Genomic DNA, 18,004 nt, shown 5'->3' on the forward strand with positions numbered 1-18,004 from the left:
TAGGGGAGGGATATATTGTCTGTCGTGGTCGCCACTTTGCCCCCAGTACCTAGAATAGTGTGGCACTCGGATGGCGCTCAGTAAAGGGTAAGAAGTCCGCGCAGGAATTACGGAATCGCTTTCTCAGGCCAGTGCCGGCTCTAACCACGTGGGAGGGGTGAGGGCGGTGGTAGGGCGGTGGTCGCGGGCGTGCAGGGAGTGACAACTCAGCCCAAAGCCCCGCCCCCAATCCCGCCGGTGTCCGTGTCCTCCTCCACGGGTCTCCATAAAGTTCATTTGGCGGCGCGCCGCGCGGGGCCTTCTGGGAAAGCCGGCCTTGGCCAATCAGGAGGCGCGGGCGAGCGGCGCGAGAAGCGGCGGCCGCGTTCTTCAGCCGGGACCTGAGCGGCGACACGGCTGCAGCGCCAGGTAAGGGTGTCTGAGGCCGCGTCCTTCCTGCTCAGGTCATGTCCTTGAACCCAGGGCCCCGTGGCTGGGCGGGGTGCGGTCCCCAGCTCGGAGCCGTGCTGCTCACACTTCCCGTTCGCCTCATGGCAGCCGGCATGCCTGACGCCGGCGACAGCGCCCTGCCGAACCGCCCACTATTATAGCGTAGAGCTGCGGTAGGGGAGTGCCTGCTCTCTGTCCTCTTTCTGAATACGGAGCCACGGCCTTCCGAATGCCCTCCTCCCCCACTACAGCGCTCTGCCTTGGTGCACCACGCCCACCGCTGCCCCGGGAGCCCACCCTATGCTGGATCGGCCACCCCTCCCCACCACCGCAATCCGCTTGATCACCTCCTTGACCGCGCCCTTCCAACTCGCGCGCCCCTCAGCATACACCCTGTCGGGAGACGTTGCCCTCCGAGGAAAGGGGTCTTGGGGGCGAGGGTGACGATCTTGTGAGCCTTGGCCTATCTCCTCTGCATCCAGGGGACTGCTCCTTCCCACCCAGGGAAATGCTAGTGATTAGAACCTGGAGATGGCCTGCACTTTCTCTGCGCTCACAACACCCCATCCTCTGCAAAGGCAGTGCTTACGTTTACTGGGTCTCTTTTTTAAAAATTACGAGGCCTACCACAGAGGTCTTTTTCCAAAGGTTGGATGACCCATTGACAGACGCTGGTCGGGATTTGCTCCTCTTGTCAGGTGTGAGGAGGATTTTTGCTTTTGTTTTGTTTTTTACCGAAATGTCTTTCAGCGTGAGTAAGGGTCACGTTTCTGTTCTCTTGGGGGAACGTGAGAGGGTGTCCTTGGGCATGGTAGTTTCTTTCTTTCTTTCACCTGTTCTTCGTGCATTTGTGTTTGAGACATTTTCATTTTTTATTTATGGTGATCCCACTCAAGGCCCATAGTTCTAAATATCTGTAAATTAGGCTAACAGATCCCACATTTATATCTCCAGCCTGGGCTTCTTTCTTGACCTATATCCAGCTGCCTACTTAATATCTCCACTAAGATTGTTGGTTGGGAGCTCAAACTGAACATGTCAAGATAGGGCTAGCAAGCTCCCCTCCGCCTCTCTTCCCAGACTTCTCTTCTTGCTGTATTTTTCCCCCTCTTCTCAGTGATGTAAAAGGCTCTGACCAATAACCTTTGAGTCATCCTTGACTACTTTCTTTCTTACTCCACATTCATTGCTTGACACCCTAGGCCAAATCATCAACACCTCTCACCTGGATTATTGAAATAGTCTCCCATCTGGTCTCCTGGCTTCTGCCCTGGCCCCTGTTTTCAGCACAGCAGCTAGAAGGATCCTTTTCAAACACAAGTCAGATTATGTCACTCGTTTACTTAAAAAACCCTCTACTGGGTCCCCATTTCTTTTAGAGATGAACTCCTTACAGTGAGCTATAAGGCTTTGCATAATGTGACCCCCTCTTACTTTCCCACTTTTATTTTCTGGTACCCTCCCCTTCCACGTGGCGGACATACTTTAGTCTCAGGACCCTTGTGCTTGCGGTTCAATATTCATATGATCTGCTCACTTTCAAGTTTTTATTCAAGGGTCGCCTGGTGAGGCTTCCTCCACTTCCTATCTTCCTTTATCACTTTAGTTGTTGTTCTTATATTTTACTTATTTAGCTTGTGTATTGCTTGTTTTCCTCCTCTAGAAGGTGAAGGGAGGATTTTTATCTGTTTTGTTCCCTAATGTATCCCCAGCACCTAGACCTGGCATACAGTAGGTGCTCAATAAACAGGAAGTAAATCCGTGCTCCTGGCACCATTCCAGGCTTGAGGATGGAGTGGTGAATGAGAGGCATGTGATCACTGAGCTGCTGTTTCTGTCGAGCACACCACCAGCAGTAAACACACAGGTATAGCATGTAGTGTCAGGGCTGTTTTTTAAAAAGAGGACAAGGATATCTGAACAGAGACCTGACTGAAATCAGAGACGGGTATATCTAGGGGAAGAGCACTCCTAGAAGGAGAGCAGCAAGTGCAGATACCACAAGGTGGGAACATTGGTGATGTGGTGAACTCGAGGGTCTGAACCTGCTTCTTGATGGAATTAAGTACAAAATAAGGTAGAGGGAAAGGTGGATGTGCCAAGGAGAGGGAGTTATCAGAGTAAAGACCCCGAGGTGAGGATCCGAGGTGTGTTCAGGAACAGGTCACTTTATCCAGCACACATTTATTTGGTACCTTTTATGTGCCAAGCTTAGCAGCTGAGGATTCTAGGTGAGCAGTCTGTGGACCTTACCCTATAGGAATTCTCTATGTAGAAAGGGAGACAGACTTGGGAGGAAATCATCACAACCCTTCCAACTGTCCAGGGAAGAATAGTAATAAGGTTCAGAATAGTGTGGAAGGGGTTTTGGGTAGGTAGGACTGTCCCAGCTGACTTTGCAAGACACACAGGAGTTCCCGTGAGACAGGGTAGGTTTGTGTTATAGTAAGGTGTGCTCCTGCATGTGCCGGGGTTTGAAGGGAGGAAACAGCATGAGGCACCCCAAGGAGTAGCAGATTGCTCAGGTATCTTTAGGAGAAGGGCAGAAGGAGATGAGGATGGTAAGGGTGACAGTGCCCATTCTTTGGAGGGTACCCTGTTTGGCTGTGTCAAAGCATGAGCCCTTCCTCCTGTAGGGGATGGAAGGTGTCCCATGGGGTTAAAGGCAGGGGGAGCATTTCAGAAAGACCTCTCTGGCCAAGGGGAGGGTCGATTAGAAGGCTGACTATTGAGGTAATGAGGAGAAAAGCATGAGGTTAGAGTGGGGGCAAAGGAAATGAGCATTCAACTTTGCAAAAGGTTTGAGAGGTAGACCTGGAGATTGGCTGGATGCTCGGGAGAGCCTGAGGTGACTCCCAGGTGATTTCTGGCTGAATTGATTGGGTGTTGATTGTTTTACCAAGAGAGAATGGAAATGCAGGAGGGGGAAATAGTGCGGCTGGTGATGGAGGTGGCAGCTAAGAGGAGAGAGAAGTGAGGTGTTTGGGATATGTATAGTTTGAGGCACCCATTGGTCAGCCAGGTGTAGAGATGTCAGGTGGACAGTGGAAGTATTGGCCTGGGGATAGAGCTGGGCTGAGCATAGATGTGTGGAAGTCACGTTTGTTTTGATAGATCAGGGTCCTTGCCTGAGCCCAGAGAGACCCCAGGGGTCCTTGGACTTTCTGGGTCAGGGCAGCATTGTGCCTTCTGACTCTCCATGCTCAAGAGTATGTGTGGTTCTGTTGTAGCACGTGTATGTGAACAGATTCAGAGATGTCTGTAGCCATGTGGAAGATTAATGGCCTCTGGTAGTTGTAGCCATGGAGTTCATTGTAGTTGAAGCCATGGCCCAGGTGGATGTTACCCAGAGAAATATATAGTGTGAGAAGAGGAGGTCCAAGGATAGAGGCTTGGCATTTGAGGGGTGGGTAGGTAAATAAACCACAGCAGAGGAGACTGGGAGGGAGGAGCTGGAGAAGCAGGAGGAGAACCAGGAGAAGGTGGCGTCTCCAAGTCAAGGGAAAGAGAGTTTCAGGAAGAAAGGAATGGCCAGGGTGTCGAAGGCTGTGAGAAAGGAAAGAATGAAAGTCCATTGGATTTGGCAGTTAGGTCATTGGTGAGTGCTGAGGAATTCAGGAGATGGGAGGGAGGCAAGCAGAACTTAGATTGCAGTTGGTGATCAGCGAGTGAGATGTGACAAAGGGTGGCTGTCTCTTTGTGAAATGAGTGGGAGACAGAGGAGGACATGGTGTTGAGAATTTTTTTAAATGAACTTTTTATTTTAGAATTGTTTCAGATTTATAGAAAATATGCAAGATAGGACAGGGTTCTCTGTACTCATCCAGTTTTCCCTATTGATGAGAAATTATTTTAGGGAAGAAGAGATCTAAATTCTAGGAGAAGGAACCAGTGACAGTGGGAAAAAGGACAGCCATCACTTTCTGAGCTCTGGCTGTGTGCGAGTCTCTGCCATGGGCTTTACTTGTATAATCTAATGCCATCCTCATGGCAGCCCTCTGATGTCCAAGCCTACTCCCTTCCCTGTCTTCCTCATTTCGGTAAATGGTGTCTTCACTGTCTGAGTAACTCAGGCCTAAAACTTTGGCATTGTGCTTGACTTCTTTCTCCTCTCACATCAGCCATTCATATCTACACTAAATCTTCTCTTAAAATACATACATGAATCAGACCATTTTTTGTCTCTTCCCCCACTATCACCCTGGTCCACGCCAGTCTCATGTGTTACATCTGGGTGATGGAGTAGCCTGCTGACTAGCCTCCCTGGTCTTACTTTGTCCTCCTGACCCCAACCCCAAGTCTGTTCTGTGCACAGCAGTGGAAGTGAACCTTAGAGAAGGCTCACTCCTTCACTGGCTACCATCACACCTAGACTGAAATCCAAAGTCCTTACCTGGTGCTGGGAAGCTGACATGATCTGACCCTGCCCCGACCCCTCTCCCACCACCCTTGCCCAGGATTATGTACTTCAGCCACGTGGCTTCCTGCTCTTCAGTACACTTCTGCAAAATACACTTCTGCCTTGGGGCTTTTGTATTTACTGTTTCCTTGACATGAACATTCTTCCCCCAAATACCTACATAGCGCACCTCCTTTACTTCATTCAGGTCTCTGCTCAAAGGTTTCCCTTTAAAAGAAGCTTTTCAGAACACACCAGCTAAAGCAGTTAAACAGTCCACTCTGCCACATCCTCCTATTTTATCTCCTTTGTAGCACTTGTCAACACCTGGCATCATTTGTCTATTTGTTTATTCTTTTTTACTGTCTGTCCTGTAACAGACATCAGCTCCCTGAAGCTGGGAACCTTGTCTGGTTTTTCCGCAGCTGCATCCCCATTGCTTTGTACAAATAGTACCTAGCATGTGGTAGATGCTCAATAAGTATTTCTTAAATGAATGAAGAAAAGAAGGAAGATGGGGCTCTAACTTTGGTGGACTTTACAAGGTCAACATAAGAATTTAGAAAGTGAGTCATTAAACAGTTTGGAGGTTTGTAGAAGGTTATTCTGGCAGTGACTATATTGAGGATCTAGCTACTGTTTAAGGGCACTGTTGGAGATACATTTTTTTTAAAGTAAAGCTGTAAAATAACTTTAAGCTTTAAGCTGTTTGGGAGAGAATATTAAGAGACAATAATACAAGGGAAATGAGAATGATGTCAGCAGGATGGCAGAGTAAGAGGTCCTGATGCTTGTCCCCCCCACAAAAACAACAAAAACAGCACATAAACAACTGTACATTGACAAAAATAGCTCTGTAAGAGCTCCAGAGTGAAATAAGGAGGCTGCAGAAACCCTGTGGAGCACAAAAACAGAGGATTGACTGTGTAGAAATGTGTAAGGCAGATAAATAAATGGACGAGAGAGTTTCGACGAGGGAAGATTCCTGTGGGACGGGGATCGAAGAAACCATTTGGTAGGTAGGACTTGAATTGGTGGTAAAAATGATGCTAATATTTGAGTGGTTACTGGGTGGCAGGCAAGGGAGGTACAACTGTTTATCCATTTTACAAGCAAGGCCCAGAGGGAGTAATTAACTTGCTCGAAGTCACCCAGCTAGAGAGTAGAGTTCCTGGCTGGATCTCAGGGGTGCAGTGGAAGATGAGTAGATGTTCCTGGTTGCGAAAAATGGCGTGAGCAAGGGCACAAGAGCAGAGATGCACGAGGCTGGCCAGGGACAGAGTACATCAGGTAACTACGCAGGGTTTCCCTAAGAGCAGTGCTGCATCTAGATCCCGTGAATGGGAGGCATTGAGGGCTTTTGAGCAGGAGCAACATAGGGAAAGTGATGATAACCACAGTGCACAGAGTGGTGTGCATTGGGAGGGACTAGAAGAAGTGCGCGCATCTAGCAAGATGGAAGAGATTGAAGTCTGGTCTTGTGTGGTGATGTGGATGGAAGCAACAGTTAGACTAGCCTTATTGTGCTAATCATTTTGCAGTATATATGTCTATCAGATCATCGTGTATGCCTTAAAATTATACAGTGTTATATGTCAGTTATGTCTCAATAAAGCTGGGAAAAGAAAAGAAGCAACAGAAGACACTGCAAAAATAAAACATCCCTTGCTATCTAAATCTGTTTAGGTTATGAGAGATTTGGAGAGTGAGGGATATATGTTATCTGAATCTATGGTATTTGGTTTCCTGAGATTTTGTTAGGGAGTAGCAGTAGTTTGGATAATGGGGAATAATAGCTACCTGCTTTCTCTCGAAAATGCATCTGCATATGTTTTGGTTCTTGAGTCTGGAGAGCGGAGAATACCTGTAAAGAAACAATCCAAGGTCACATACAGAGGCAAGGGGAAGGGAGAGTTAGAATCTGAGAGAAGCCAGGACACAGGTTGGGGTTGGGGGTGTTGGGAGGGCAGCTGATGATGGTGGTGGTGGTTGTGGGTGGATAACTGCACTTTGAGACATACTGGGTGTGACAGTTACGGGTTTGAGTGGAAATGCGCAGGCAGTCCCTGGGGACTCCAGGGTTGGAGTATGAGTGCAAGAAGCAGAGCCGGGGTGTGGACTTGACATTCATTGCCATCCAGGATTCTGAGCAGTGGTGAGACAAACACTCTGAAACAGGGAGCTTAGAGCAGTTTTTAAATGAATAAGTTATTAAAATTTGAAAAGGTCATGTACACTTACGGGAAAAAATTCAGATTGACAGAGGGTATAAAGTGGAAAGTAGAAATCTCCCACTCATATCTTTGCTCTCTCTCTGCAGGTGATGCTAAGTTTCTTGCTGTGTTGATGTTATGTTTCTTGCTATTTCTTCTGAATGCTATCTGTGAACAAACCTGTGTGTGTGTGCGTGCGCGTGTGTGTGTAGAAAGAGAAAGCAGCTTAATGAATTTTTAAATATTTATTCACTCATGTGACTACCACCCATGTTGAGATATAGAATATTTCCAATACCTCAGGATCTTAGCTTGGGCTGCTGTATAAATTACCATAGCCTGAGTGGCTTAAACAACAGAAGTTTGTTTTTTCACAGCTCTGAAGGCTGTAAGTCTGAGACCAGCATGTCATGTGGTTTGGTTCTGGTGAGGACCCTCTATCTGGCTTGTAGATGGCCACCATCTTGAATGTGCTCACATCTTCTTTCCTGGGTGAATGTGTGTGTAGAGTGGGGGTGGGAGGTAGAAGAAGGAGCTTTCTGGTGTCTCTTCCTAGTAGGGTACTCATCCCACCATGGGAGTCCCCTATTTGTGACCTCATCTAAATCTGATTACCTCTCAAAGGCCCCTCCTCCAAATGCCATCACATTAGGGGTTAGGACTTCAACATATGAATTTTGGAGGACATGTTTCAGTCTATAGTGCCAGGAAAGTTCTGTTGTGCTTCCTCCCAGTCATTCCCCAACTCTCAGGATAACCAGTGTTCTGATTTCTAGCACCACAGGTTAGTTTTTTCTTTTCTTAAAATCCATATAAATGGAATTGTGCAGTACATCTTTTTTTGTTATCTGCTGCTTAAGTTCACTGTTATGTCTGTGAAATTTATCCCTACTGTTTCATGTAGCTGTAGTCTGATCTTCTTCATTGCTGTTTGGCATGCCAGGGTATGAATATACCACCATAAAAAAAACCAAATGGTACAATTCTGTATATACAATGGTTTTAAGATTATTGGGGGTGTGGTTTTGTGGCGAGGGACTCAGACTTTTGTTAGAATCTGATAACTGCTATAGTGCTTTTCTTATTTTTTAAAAAAAAGTATGCATGTATTTCCAGGGTTCCTGGTGCCTTTGATGCTGGTGTTATGGCCCTGAGGACAAGAAGCCTTCCTTAGTTAACAGCAGGGTTTCTCAGCTTTGCCACTATTGATATTTTGGGCTGGATAATTCTTTGTTGTAGAGGCTGTGCTGGGCATTGTAGGATGTTTAGCAGCACCCCTGACCTCTGTCCTCTGGATGTCAGTAGCACGTGGCCTCTCTGTCCATTTTGTGACAACCAGAAATGTCTCTAGAAATTGCCAGTGCTCCCAGGGGAGCAAAGCTGCCCCTTAGCTGAGAACCATTGGTTTAGAGAGAAGAGCCAGAGCCAAAGCCTTTTGGAGGTAGATGTGTTGATCTATCCCTGTTGATACCAGCTGTAATATTGGGCAGGTATCATTCCTGAGGTTCTATATACAGATTAATTTTCATCACTGCTAAAATAGAGCTGCTCCTTCCAAGGACACATTATTAAGTGAGTTTAAAGACTGAATTAAAATATCCCACATTTGTAGATTCTTCATGGCAGACAGGACCTTAGAAATCACCTGAGCCAACCCCTACATCTCACTGGTGGTGAAACTAGTCTCTAGAGACGAAGAAGGACCAGTTCAAGGGTCAGAGGGCTGGTGTGGGGCAAAGCCAGGGTAGGGTCCACAGTTCTAATCCCAGGCCTTCTACTTAGAAAGTTGGTCAGAAAGTAGCCCGTCTGGATACTTTACATTTCTTTGTGATGCCAGGTTACTTCTCTTTGCCTTTTGAAGATGAAATAGTACGTGTTAGTTTATGTATCAGGAAAGCTGATACCATATACTCCTTACTGCAGACTCTGAGTCATCCAGGCCAGAACTAGTACTGAATCACCCAGGTCTTCATTTCTCTTCTGTCTAAGGTAATTTATTTCAGTTCTTTGTTTTCTCTGAAAATCTACCTTCTGAATAATGACTATGTCTAACTCTTTTACTTAGTCTCTAAGGACTGTAAAGAATGATCCAACAACACATTTTTTTTTTAATCTTCTTTTCCTTCCTCTTCCAGAGGTGTCTGAAACGATAGTACCTGTTAGAATGTAATTTTCTTTTGGTTGTTGTTGTAATTGACAGCTGACAGATATAGTACAAAGTAGAAAGTAGCATGATATTGTCATTTAACCATAGTTTATATATTCAGAAGAAGAGAGGAGAACAGAACCAGTCTGCAACTTTTGACACCTCCTGTGAGGCTTCCCTCATTAGTCTTGGTGTTGAACATTCAACACTGTTCTTTGTTTTAATCCTATTACAGTCTAATTAATAAGAAGGTTTGAGGGCAAGATTTCCTTTTGCAATTTAGTGCTGAATTTCTTTTGAATCACACCTTCATTGTGGAAATTTGGATTTATAGTAAAAAACCATATTTGATAGTGGGGAATTTAAAAAATATAACTGTCTTCCAGAAGTTCTTAATGATATGAAGTTGTGATTAAATTAGCTGTAATTTAGTATCATATATTTACTAGAAGATTTTTTGCAGCAGACATTTATAGTTAAGTGACAAAAAGTTGCCAAATTGGCAATTTTGGAAAAAGGCTAAAATAGCATTTTACAGTGACATAAATCAGGAGAGTTTATAAAATATTTTCTGTGTATCATCAACCCCCTGAAGTAGGTAGGGATTATCATCTCCTTTTTAAAGATGAGGAAATTAAGAGGGGAGATTTGGATTTTATTCCAGGGGTAAATCAACCCACCATCAACTTAAGTGAACATTCTAGATTCAAGCCAGATGTATGGGTTCAAAGCCCAGTCTTCTGTTTATCCATCCTGTTTAAAACATTTTTTTTGGATTTACTGTCACATTAAAACTTTAAAAAATAATTGGAAAAAGGAATAACATTGTTGTACATTTTGAAAAAAAAGTATAAATTGCAGTGTCAGTTATTTCCTCTGATATATATGAAATTCACTCTTCTGACAACATCCAAAAACATATAGCAGTGCTAAATATGCATTTGTTAGATTGCAGGATCTTTGTAGTTGAAAGAGATAAATTTGGGTATGTGGTAAAATTAGAATTCCATGGTAAGTGGTAATAACTATTGTTTGAGTATATTGACATCCTGCAGGAAAGGAAGCTGGTATCATCTCCCCATGCAAGTCGAGAGAGAGATTCCTTTGACACTAAAGAAAAGACAGATGGCCTTGTCTTTATCCTTTCATATCTTTCTCAGCCCTTGGTATTTCTCGGATAACTGGGCTGTTTGGATTGTGGGTGATGAGGAAAAGGAAAAACAACATGGGTTGTTGAATATGTTGTGGTGTACTTGCAAAGGTCAGTGAGTGAGTTCCCACTAGCATTCTGTGCTTTAGGTGAAAAGAACATTGGACAGATTTCATCATTTACAAAACACGCTTCTTCCTCCAAATATACTCTGCAAATAAACAGCTTCAGTAGGGAAGGGGAATGACAACAGGCCTATCGTGTCATTCGATCTTTATAAGTGTTTTCACTGCTAAGACCTAGTGAGGATGGGTTTGCCAGGGGCACTGGAGCAGGCTAGTAAGAACTCAACTAGGATTTATTTACCAGGTCTAGCTCGGATACCTTTAGCAAACCAGGGCTTGGCAAACTGTGGACTGTGGGCCAGAGAAACTGGGGAGAGTTTTTACATCTTTAAATTGTTGGAAAAATCTAAAGAAGACTGTTTCGTGACACGTGAAGATTTTGTGAAATTCAAATTTGAGTGGCCATGATTAATTTGTATTGGAGCACAGCCATGCTTGCTTACCTATTATCTGCTTTCAGGCAGAGTTGAGCAGTTGTGATGGAGACTGTCCCATAAAGCCTAAAATGTTCACTGTCCAGCCCTTTACAGAAAAAAAATTTGTGACCCTTGCCCTGAGATGCCAGTCTCAAAGCCTACAAACTGGGAGAGTTTGGTAGACAGGTCTGGGATGAATGGCTGTAAGGCTCTTCATACTTTCCTTTGTTTTCTGTCAGCTTGCAGTCTTTCCAGGCACCTGTTATCAGGAGAATATCCTGAAAGGAACATAGGCTAGAGTCAAGAGAACTAGTAACAGCCATTTCTGGAATGATCCAGTGTGCTTTAAGACAGTCATGGTTCTCCAGCTTGGGAGTCCACAAAGCAAGTGAAAAGACGTGTTCTACTTGTGACTGATGCTTTAAAAGAAAAGCAACTAATGAACTGGTAATTAATACCAGAAAGTAGATGTGTAGTCATTTTAATACAGTAAATATGAATACTCTGAAAGACTGGAATCAGATCACCTGCAGAATCCTGAAGGGGCTGCTCTGAGAACCCTGATTTTAAGTGGTCTAGAAGTGCTCAGCAGTTGAAATATTTATGGGTCTACTTATAAGGGAAAAATACTCTTCCTGTGTTTTCTTTCCTCTCACACTTCAGCACCTCCACTTCTGACACCAGATATTTGGATTTTTCACACATCAAGCAAGTCTCAGATTCTCTGGACACCCGCTGGGTACCCTACAATTTAACTCAATTCTGACATTGTCTACCTGCAGATAGCATCAGATCCCATAGGTTAAGGGTTCAGCCTCATTAGCCCACACTACCCACCACCCTCACCTCCCCACTTCAGATGCCAGTTGCCAGGTCCAGGTTGTTAGCTGTGCTTCTGACCAACTGGCTACAGATCAAAGGTTCTCACAGTCACCACCTCCACCACCACCCCAGGTTTGATTAATTTACTAGAGCAGCTCACAAATCTCGGAGAAACACTTAACATTCACTAGTTTGTTATAAAGGATACAGATGAACTGCCAGATAAAGAAGTACCTAGGATGTGGTCCGGAAGAGTCCTTAGCACAGGAGCTTCTGCCCCTATGGAACTGAGCTATGCCATTCTCCCAGCATGTGGATGCATTCACCAACCCAGAAACTCATCAGACCTCATTATTCAAGAGTTTTTATAGAGCTTAATCTGCAGCCCCCCCACCTCCTTCCCAGAGGTTAAGGGGATGGGGCTGAAAGTTCCAACCCTCTAATGACTTGGCCTTTCTGGGGACGAGCCCCATCCTGAGTCTACCTAGCATAGCCCCTCCAAGTTGCCTCTTTTACATAAACTTGAGTGTGCTTAAGAGGGGACTTCTCGTGATTTACAAAAAAACTCCTAACTTAATACCATATGATATTGCTTATATGTGGAATCTAAAAAAAAAGGACACAAATGAACTTATCTACAAAACAGAAACAGACTCACAAACATGGAGAACAAACTTATGGTTACCAGTGGGTAAAGGAGGTGGGAAGGGTTAAATCAGGAGTTGGAAATTTACACCTCTTGGGGAGTGATGGAAATGTTAGTTGTCTTAGTTGTGGTGGTAGTTTCATAGTTGTATACATCTGTCAAATTTCATCAAATTGTACATCTGAAATATGTGTAGTTTACTATGCAGGAATTGTACCACAATAAAGATATTTTAGAAGAACCCCCAAAACTCCTAACTTCAAGGCATTCCAAGGGTTTTAGAAGCTTTGTGCCAGGAACTTGGGGACAAAGAACAAATTTATTTCTTATTATACTACACTACTCTTTTCTGGCTTGATTATTTAACAGGGTTATATTGGGAATATGGAAATGACCATTTTAAAGTTCATTTTTATCCTATATGCAATTTGGGGCTTTTTTTCCCTTTGTTAAGATGTTTATGTGCCTGGAAGGAGCATTTTTTTGGACACTGAGTGACAGGTGAATGCTGACTAATTAGAGGAAATAAAAGTCCGCCTAGCCCTTGGTTTTAGCTATAGGTAGGAGCTGTCTCTATAAAGCTGTGGGCTTTAATTTTTCCCTCTAGTTAATTTTCTTAGCATCCTCTGTGTGTGGTGAGAAGTCTGGGTCTTGGGAACTTCCCACGAAGAGCATCTACCATTTCTAACATGCCTGCAGCCTCTGAAAAACAGTGGGTCATGGTCCTTTGTTAGTTGGGGGGAACTTTTTTTATTGACGTTTGATGCACAATCAGAAGAGTACATAAATCATGAGTCTAGCTCCATGAGTGTTCTCAAAGTGAACACATTATTAAGCAGCACCTAGAATAAAAAAAACAAAACAAAAGTACCAGCACCCCAGGAGCCTCGTTTCTGTCCCTCTCCCTGCCAGAGGATAACCAGTCTTGCCTTTTAACAGCAGTGGTAAGTTTGCCCTTCATTTTAAGGCTTACAGTTGCCCAGGTGTTTGAGGAGGTCTGTTGAGGCTCAGTAGGACTTCTGCTCAGAGGCACGGAGAGCAGTTTGTTGCTCAGGGTGCTGGTGCACTGTGATGCTTTCTGAAGCACCTTTCAGTGTTTCCAGAGGCCTCTCAGCAATCAGGCTCAGAGTCACTGCTGGCAGAGAGGAGTCCTGGTGCCGTGGGTCTGCCTTGCTGGCCTTTTCCTGTCCAGCCCCAGTTTTGCTGCATTGATTTTTCCACATCCCACTACCATGGGTTCTCAGTGTGGCCTCTTCTGGCTCCTTCCTCCATAGCTCCCCAAACATGCAGCTGGCATCCCATCTCCACATGTGTCCTGGCCAGATTTTCCCAACGCAAAGCTTGGACTTCACCCTCACGCCTCCCCTCCCCCCAATCATTTTAGTTCTCTCTTTGGACAGAGCTTATTTTCATGATCACTTTTCAGTATCTTGGGTCAAAATTGGTATTTAACTCCTATATTTTGTGACTAAATTGATATTTATCTTTAAATTTATGAAAGTAACCATACATTTAAAAATTTTAATGAAATGGGATGATGACTACATCAAAGTATAGATTTGGAAACTTTAATAACTTTTGTAAATTAATTTCCACTGGTTGAGTTAGAGTGCAGGACAGATCCAGTTTTCCCCAAATACAGTATTATACATCTCTCTCTTCTCGCAGACAGACAGACATGGAACAAGCTTATTTTCTACTCTGAAGTTATGTAACACAATTCTTCCTATATGTATATTTCTTCTTTTAGTTTGGAATTTGTTCACCTGAAAACTGGGGTTTTCTTCTAAAATACTGTTTTTTGTCTGGCTATTTAGAGGGAAAGCACTAGTCTGGACCACGTGTGATCTGAATTCATGCCATTTATACTGTCACTGCCTTATGCTGTGCAGTCTCAGAAATGTTAAGTATCAGTTGGTAGTCGGAAGGGAATGTTTTTGCTCTGGTCTTTGCTTGCCTGTGGGTGCTATTTGGCAAGGGTGTGTAGGAAGCCTTGGAGAAGAACAGATTCTCCACAAACATAAGAATAAAACTCCTATTCATTCAACAAAAGAATACCTACTATGTGCCAGGCACTGTTCTAGGAACTCAAGGTACATCAGTGAACAAAAATCCCTGCCCTTGTGTAGCTTACATTCTACCTGGGGTGACAGACATTAAGGGAGATGGGGGAGTGCTGGGAGTGGTTGCAGGTTGCACTCTTAAATATTTTGTTCTAGGTTGTCATCAAAGGCTAGGGGACAGTTTAGCTGAGAGAGATAGGGAATCAGCCATGAGCATATCTAGGAGAGGAGCGTCCCAGGTAGAGCAAATAGGGAGTACGAAGCTCTAGGGCAGGAGGGTGCTTGAAGTGTTGGGGGACCAACGAGGAGGCCTCAGGGTGGCTGGAGCCCAAGAAAGGAAGAGGGGCAGGGCTGGAGATGAGTCTGGGAGGTAAGGAGAGGCGATTTGCTTCTGTAGGGCTTCACTCGGTAAGAGAGGTTTAAACAGAGGATGGATGTGATCACCCTTTAAAAGGATCACTGATTGCTGGTTTGAGAAGAAAATGTAGGAGGCAAGGGCTGAAGCCAGGAAACCAGTTAAGATGTGATAGTGACTTGGATGGGTGGAGGCGGTGGGAAGAGGTAGATTGTGGATGCATTTTGAAGATAGATTTGAAAGGCTTTGTTGGCCTATTGGATGGGGAGTGTGAGTCATGGAGGTCTTCAAGGATTTTGGCCCAAGCAGCTGAGTAAGAGTCCCCACACTGAGAAGTCCAAGAGCAGGTTTTGTAGATGAAAGATTAGAGCTCATTTTGGGGCATAATAAGTTTAGGATGTTGTTTAAAGACTCAGCTTTTATTTTACTGTGATTAGAATAATTCTGTTTAATTAACTTTAAGAAATCTTATTTATTGGACCATATTAAATTAAATAATGACTTTTATTTTGCATTTATTACTTACCCTCAAATCTATCACTTTAAATCTTTATATAGGCAGGTCATTTGAGAAGTTGAGTATTTCCTTTGTCTGAATTTGTCTGATATGAAAATGTTAGGTGTTTCTTCTTCCTTTTTAACATAAAAGATTTTTATTTTATCCAGGGAGGTCCAAAATTTTCCTTATGAAGGAAGGAGAGTATTTCCTTCTCCTTGGCTCTGTTAGACAAATTATTTTTATCTCAGAGTAAAAAAAAATATGGGAGGAAAAGTTAGCATATTACTTTTCTTTCCTCTTTCCAGTGAGTGACCATGTTTCCGGTAGTTCGTAGAATGTCATTGGCCCTGTAGGCTTCTGAGGAAAAACACTTCTCCATCAGGTAGAGCTGTTGTTTAATAATGTTACTCTTCTGTTTCTTTCTGCTTCTGTTCCCGAGGATGCCTTTCTCATTCTGCCACCCCATTTTCCTATGGGTAGAAATGGCCAGTTACAGACTGATTCTATTAGGTCAAAAAAAAGACAGTGATTATCCAGAAACTTTAGGTAAAAAGTTTTAGTGTATATAATTTTTTGTCTATAGATTAAAAAGTCCACTTGGCACTTCATGAAGAATACCAAATTTTTTCATGTTTACTCCGGCTGAGCTATTTTTGTTTTAAACTTGTGCCCTTGCCTTTAAAATTAATGTCCTTTAATGGTCATTTTTTTAGTCCTTTTTCTCCTGCTGTGGATTTATGGTGGAAACCATGCCCTTTTAACATTAACCTGAGCTTCATAGCTGAGATACAATTATATATTACATTAACATTGTGACTACAATTCTAGACCAGAGAGATTTCAAAAGTGCAATAGAAGCCGTCAGTTTAAAACAAGGAGGAAAAGTATAATCAATCAAGAGCTTAAAGTTTTTAGTTCTTTTTTTAAATAAATAATAATTTTATTAATCTCTTAGCAATGTAGTTTTTTAAAATGATGTTGATATTGTTTATTGCCTGTTGATTTAAATAATGGTAGAAGTTTAAAACATTCTTTCGGTCAAGAACCTTGTGGAAAGGATGGTACAGTGTATAGAAGATTCATAAATGTATAATATCCATTAAATATCAACACTGTTCATATGGCTTTTCTTGGTCAATTGTTGGAGAACGAGGTGATCTTGCTAATAATATTCATGGTCTAGAAGCCAGCTACTATTTATATTAGTATAATATAATTATTAGTAGCAATGGTATTTCTAAAAGTAGTAGGTATAATAACAATTAAGTCTAATATTCTGAATGTCATATATAACAAAGAGACATGAATTTCTGCTCTTAGAACCCTTGGAAGCTGAAGAATGAGTGAATGGGGACTTGGACATGAATTTTAAAGGACTATCTTTTATGTTAGCCAAGGAGCAAGTGTGTGAGAATAATACGGGATTAGTCAGAAGACCTGTGTTCTTCTGGTCTCAGTTCAGCCTTATTACAGCAGAGAGTATTCTGGGCACAGAACTGAGCTCTGTGGACTGAAGTTGCTTCTTCTGTCTGCTTAAGAGCCTCACAGAGTTGTTGGGAATCATAAGATAAGGGCCTTAGAAATTGCTCTGCCCTCTGCGGGTGGTAGTATTTTTCTGTCTGAGACCAGTGGCGGGATAGGATGTGCGGTGATGGTTCTTTAAGCCCCCCAGAGGTTGCTGCCATGGCTTCTGTTTCCTTGTCAGCTTTAAGTCTTTTGGGGGAGGCAGGAATTCTGGTCTGGGGCTTAGTATCTTTGCATTTGTTCTGGTGACAGAAATCAATCTTGGGGCTGTCAGTATGCGCAGAAATGATCTATTTCTTCCCAGTCTGACTCATTTTCTCTGTAGGCCTGTTGTTCTTGGGTTATGTTCAGGAACAAATCCTGCTTGTTGATGAGCTGTCTCCTTGACTGTTTACAAAAAGTCCTAGTGTTTCGTTAAGCTTGTGACAGGTTCAGGCAATGTTTGAAGCCTGTATTTCCCTTGATTTGAGTCTCTTCTCCCCCCCCCCCTAGGATTTGCATCTCCAATGGATACTGAGGGGTTTGATGAGCTCCTTCAGCAAGCTGAACAGCTTGCCGCTGAGACCGAGGGCATCTCAGAGCTTCCCCATGTGGAACGGAACCTCCAGGAGATCCAGCAGGCGGGTGAGCGCCTGTGTTCCCGTACCCTCACTCGCACATCCCAGGAGACAGCAGATGTCAAGGCGTAAGTACTGGTGGGGAGGCAGCACTGGTACTGGGTGGCTCGGGGGCAGGATCTGTTTCTTCTTTCCTGCCTTGAATTGGATGCAGTCTGTAAATGACAGACACAAGCCAGATTCTCAGGAACTGAGAGAGGTTTTGTAAACAGGTCAGCAGCCTTGCTTTGTCTCTCTGCCTCCTGCGTTTTCTAGTCTGTCTGCCTACCAAATTGTGAGCCCTTATCATAGTTAGAGATGATCAGGGTGGGAAAGGGTGAAGAGCTCTGTCATACAGAAACCATCCCAGAAGTTCCTGCTTGAGTTCACTGGCTGTTGGGTCATAAATGGCTCATGTGAGTATATTGGTAAATGTGGGTCACACAGATAAGAGTTACCTTCAAAGTCAGAGAGCCCTCAGCGATGAGCAAAGTTTTTAAGAGCACTTGGAAGAAACTGATGAGCAGTTAGTGACGAGAAGCCATCCAAGTGAGGAGTGATTCCATCTACTTACTGTCAGTGACTCCGGAGGCTACTTCTGAAAGGCCTTGGAAATGCAGT

At 43.7% G+C, this 18,004-nt stretch overlaps 1 protein-coding gene across 1 annotated transcript in view; it reads left to right on the forward strand.

The window, feature by feature from the left end:
* Positions 1-291: 291 nt before the first annotated feature.
* The window catches only part of NUP93 (nucleoporin 93), a 99,806-nt gene continuing 82,093 nt past the window's right edge, over positions 292-18,004 (forward strand). Inside the window, exons 1-2 of the mRNA XM_006214528.3 lie at positions 292-408; positions 17,280-17,472. Of these exons, the coding sequence (XP_006214590.1) occupies positions 17,294-17,472 (179 nt within the window). The 5' untranslated portion in view covers positions 292-408; positions 17,280-17,293. The remainder of the gene's footprint in view (positions 409-17,279; positions 17,473-18,004) is intronic.

This window comes from Vicugna pacos, chromosome 9 (assembly GCF_048564905.1).
Source record: "Vicugna pacos chromosome 9, VicPac4, whole genome shotgun sequence".
NCBI lineage: Eukaryota > Metazoa > Chordata > Mammalia > Artiodactyla > Camelidae > Vicugna > Vicugna pacos.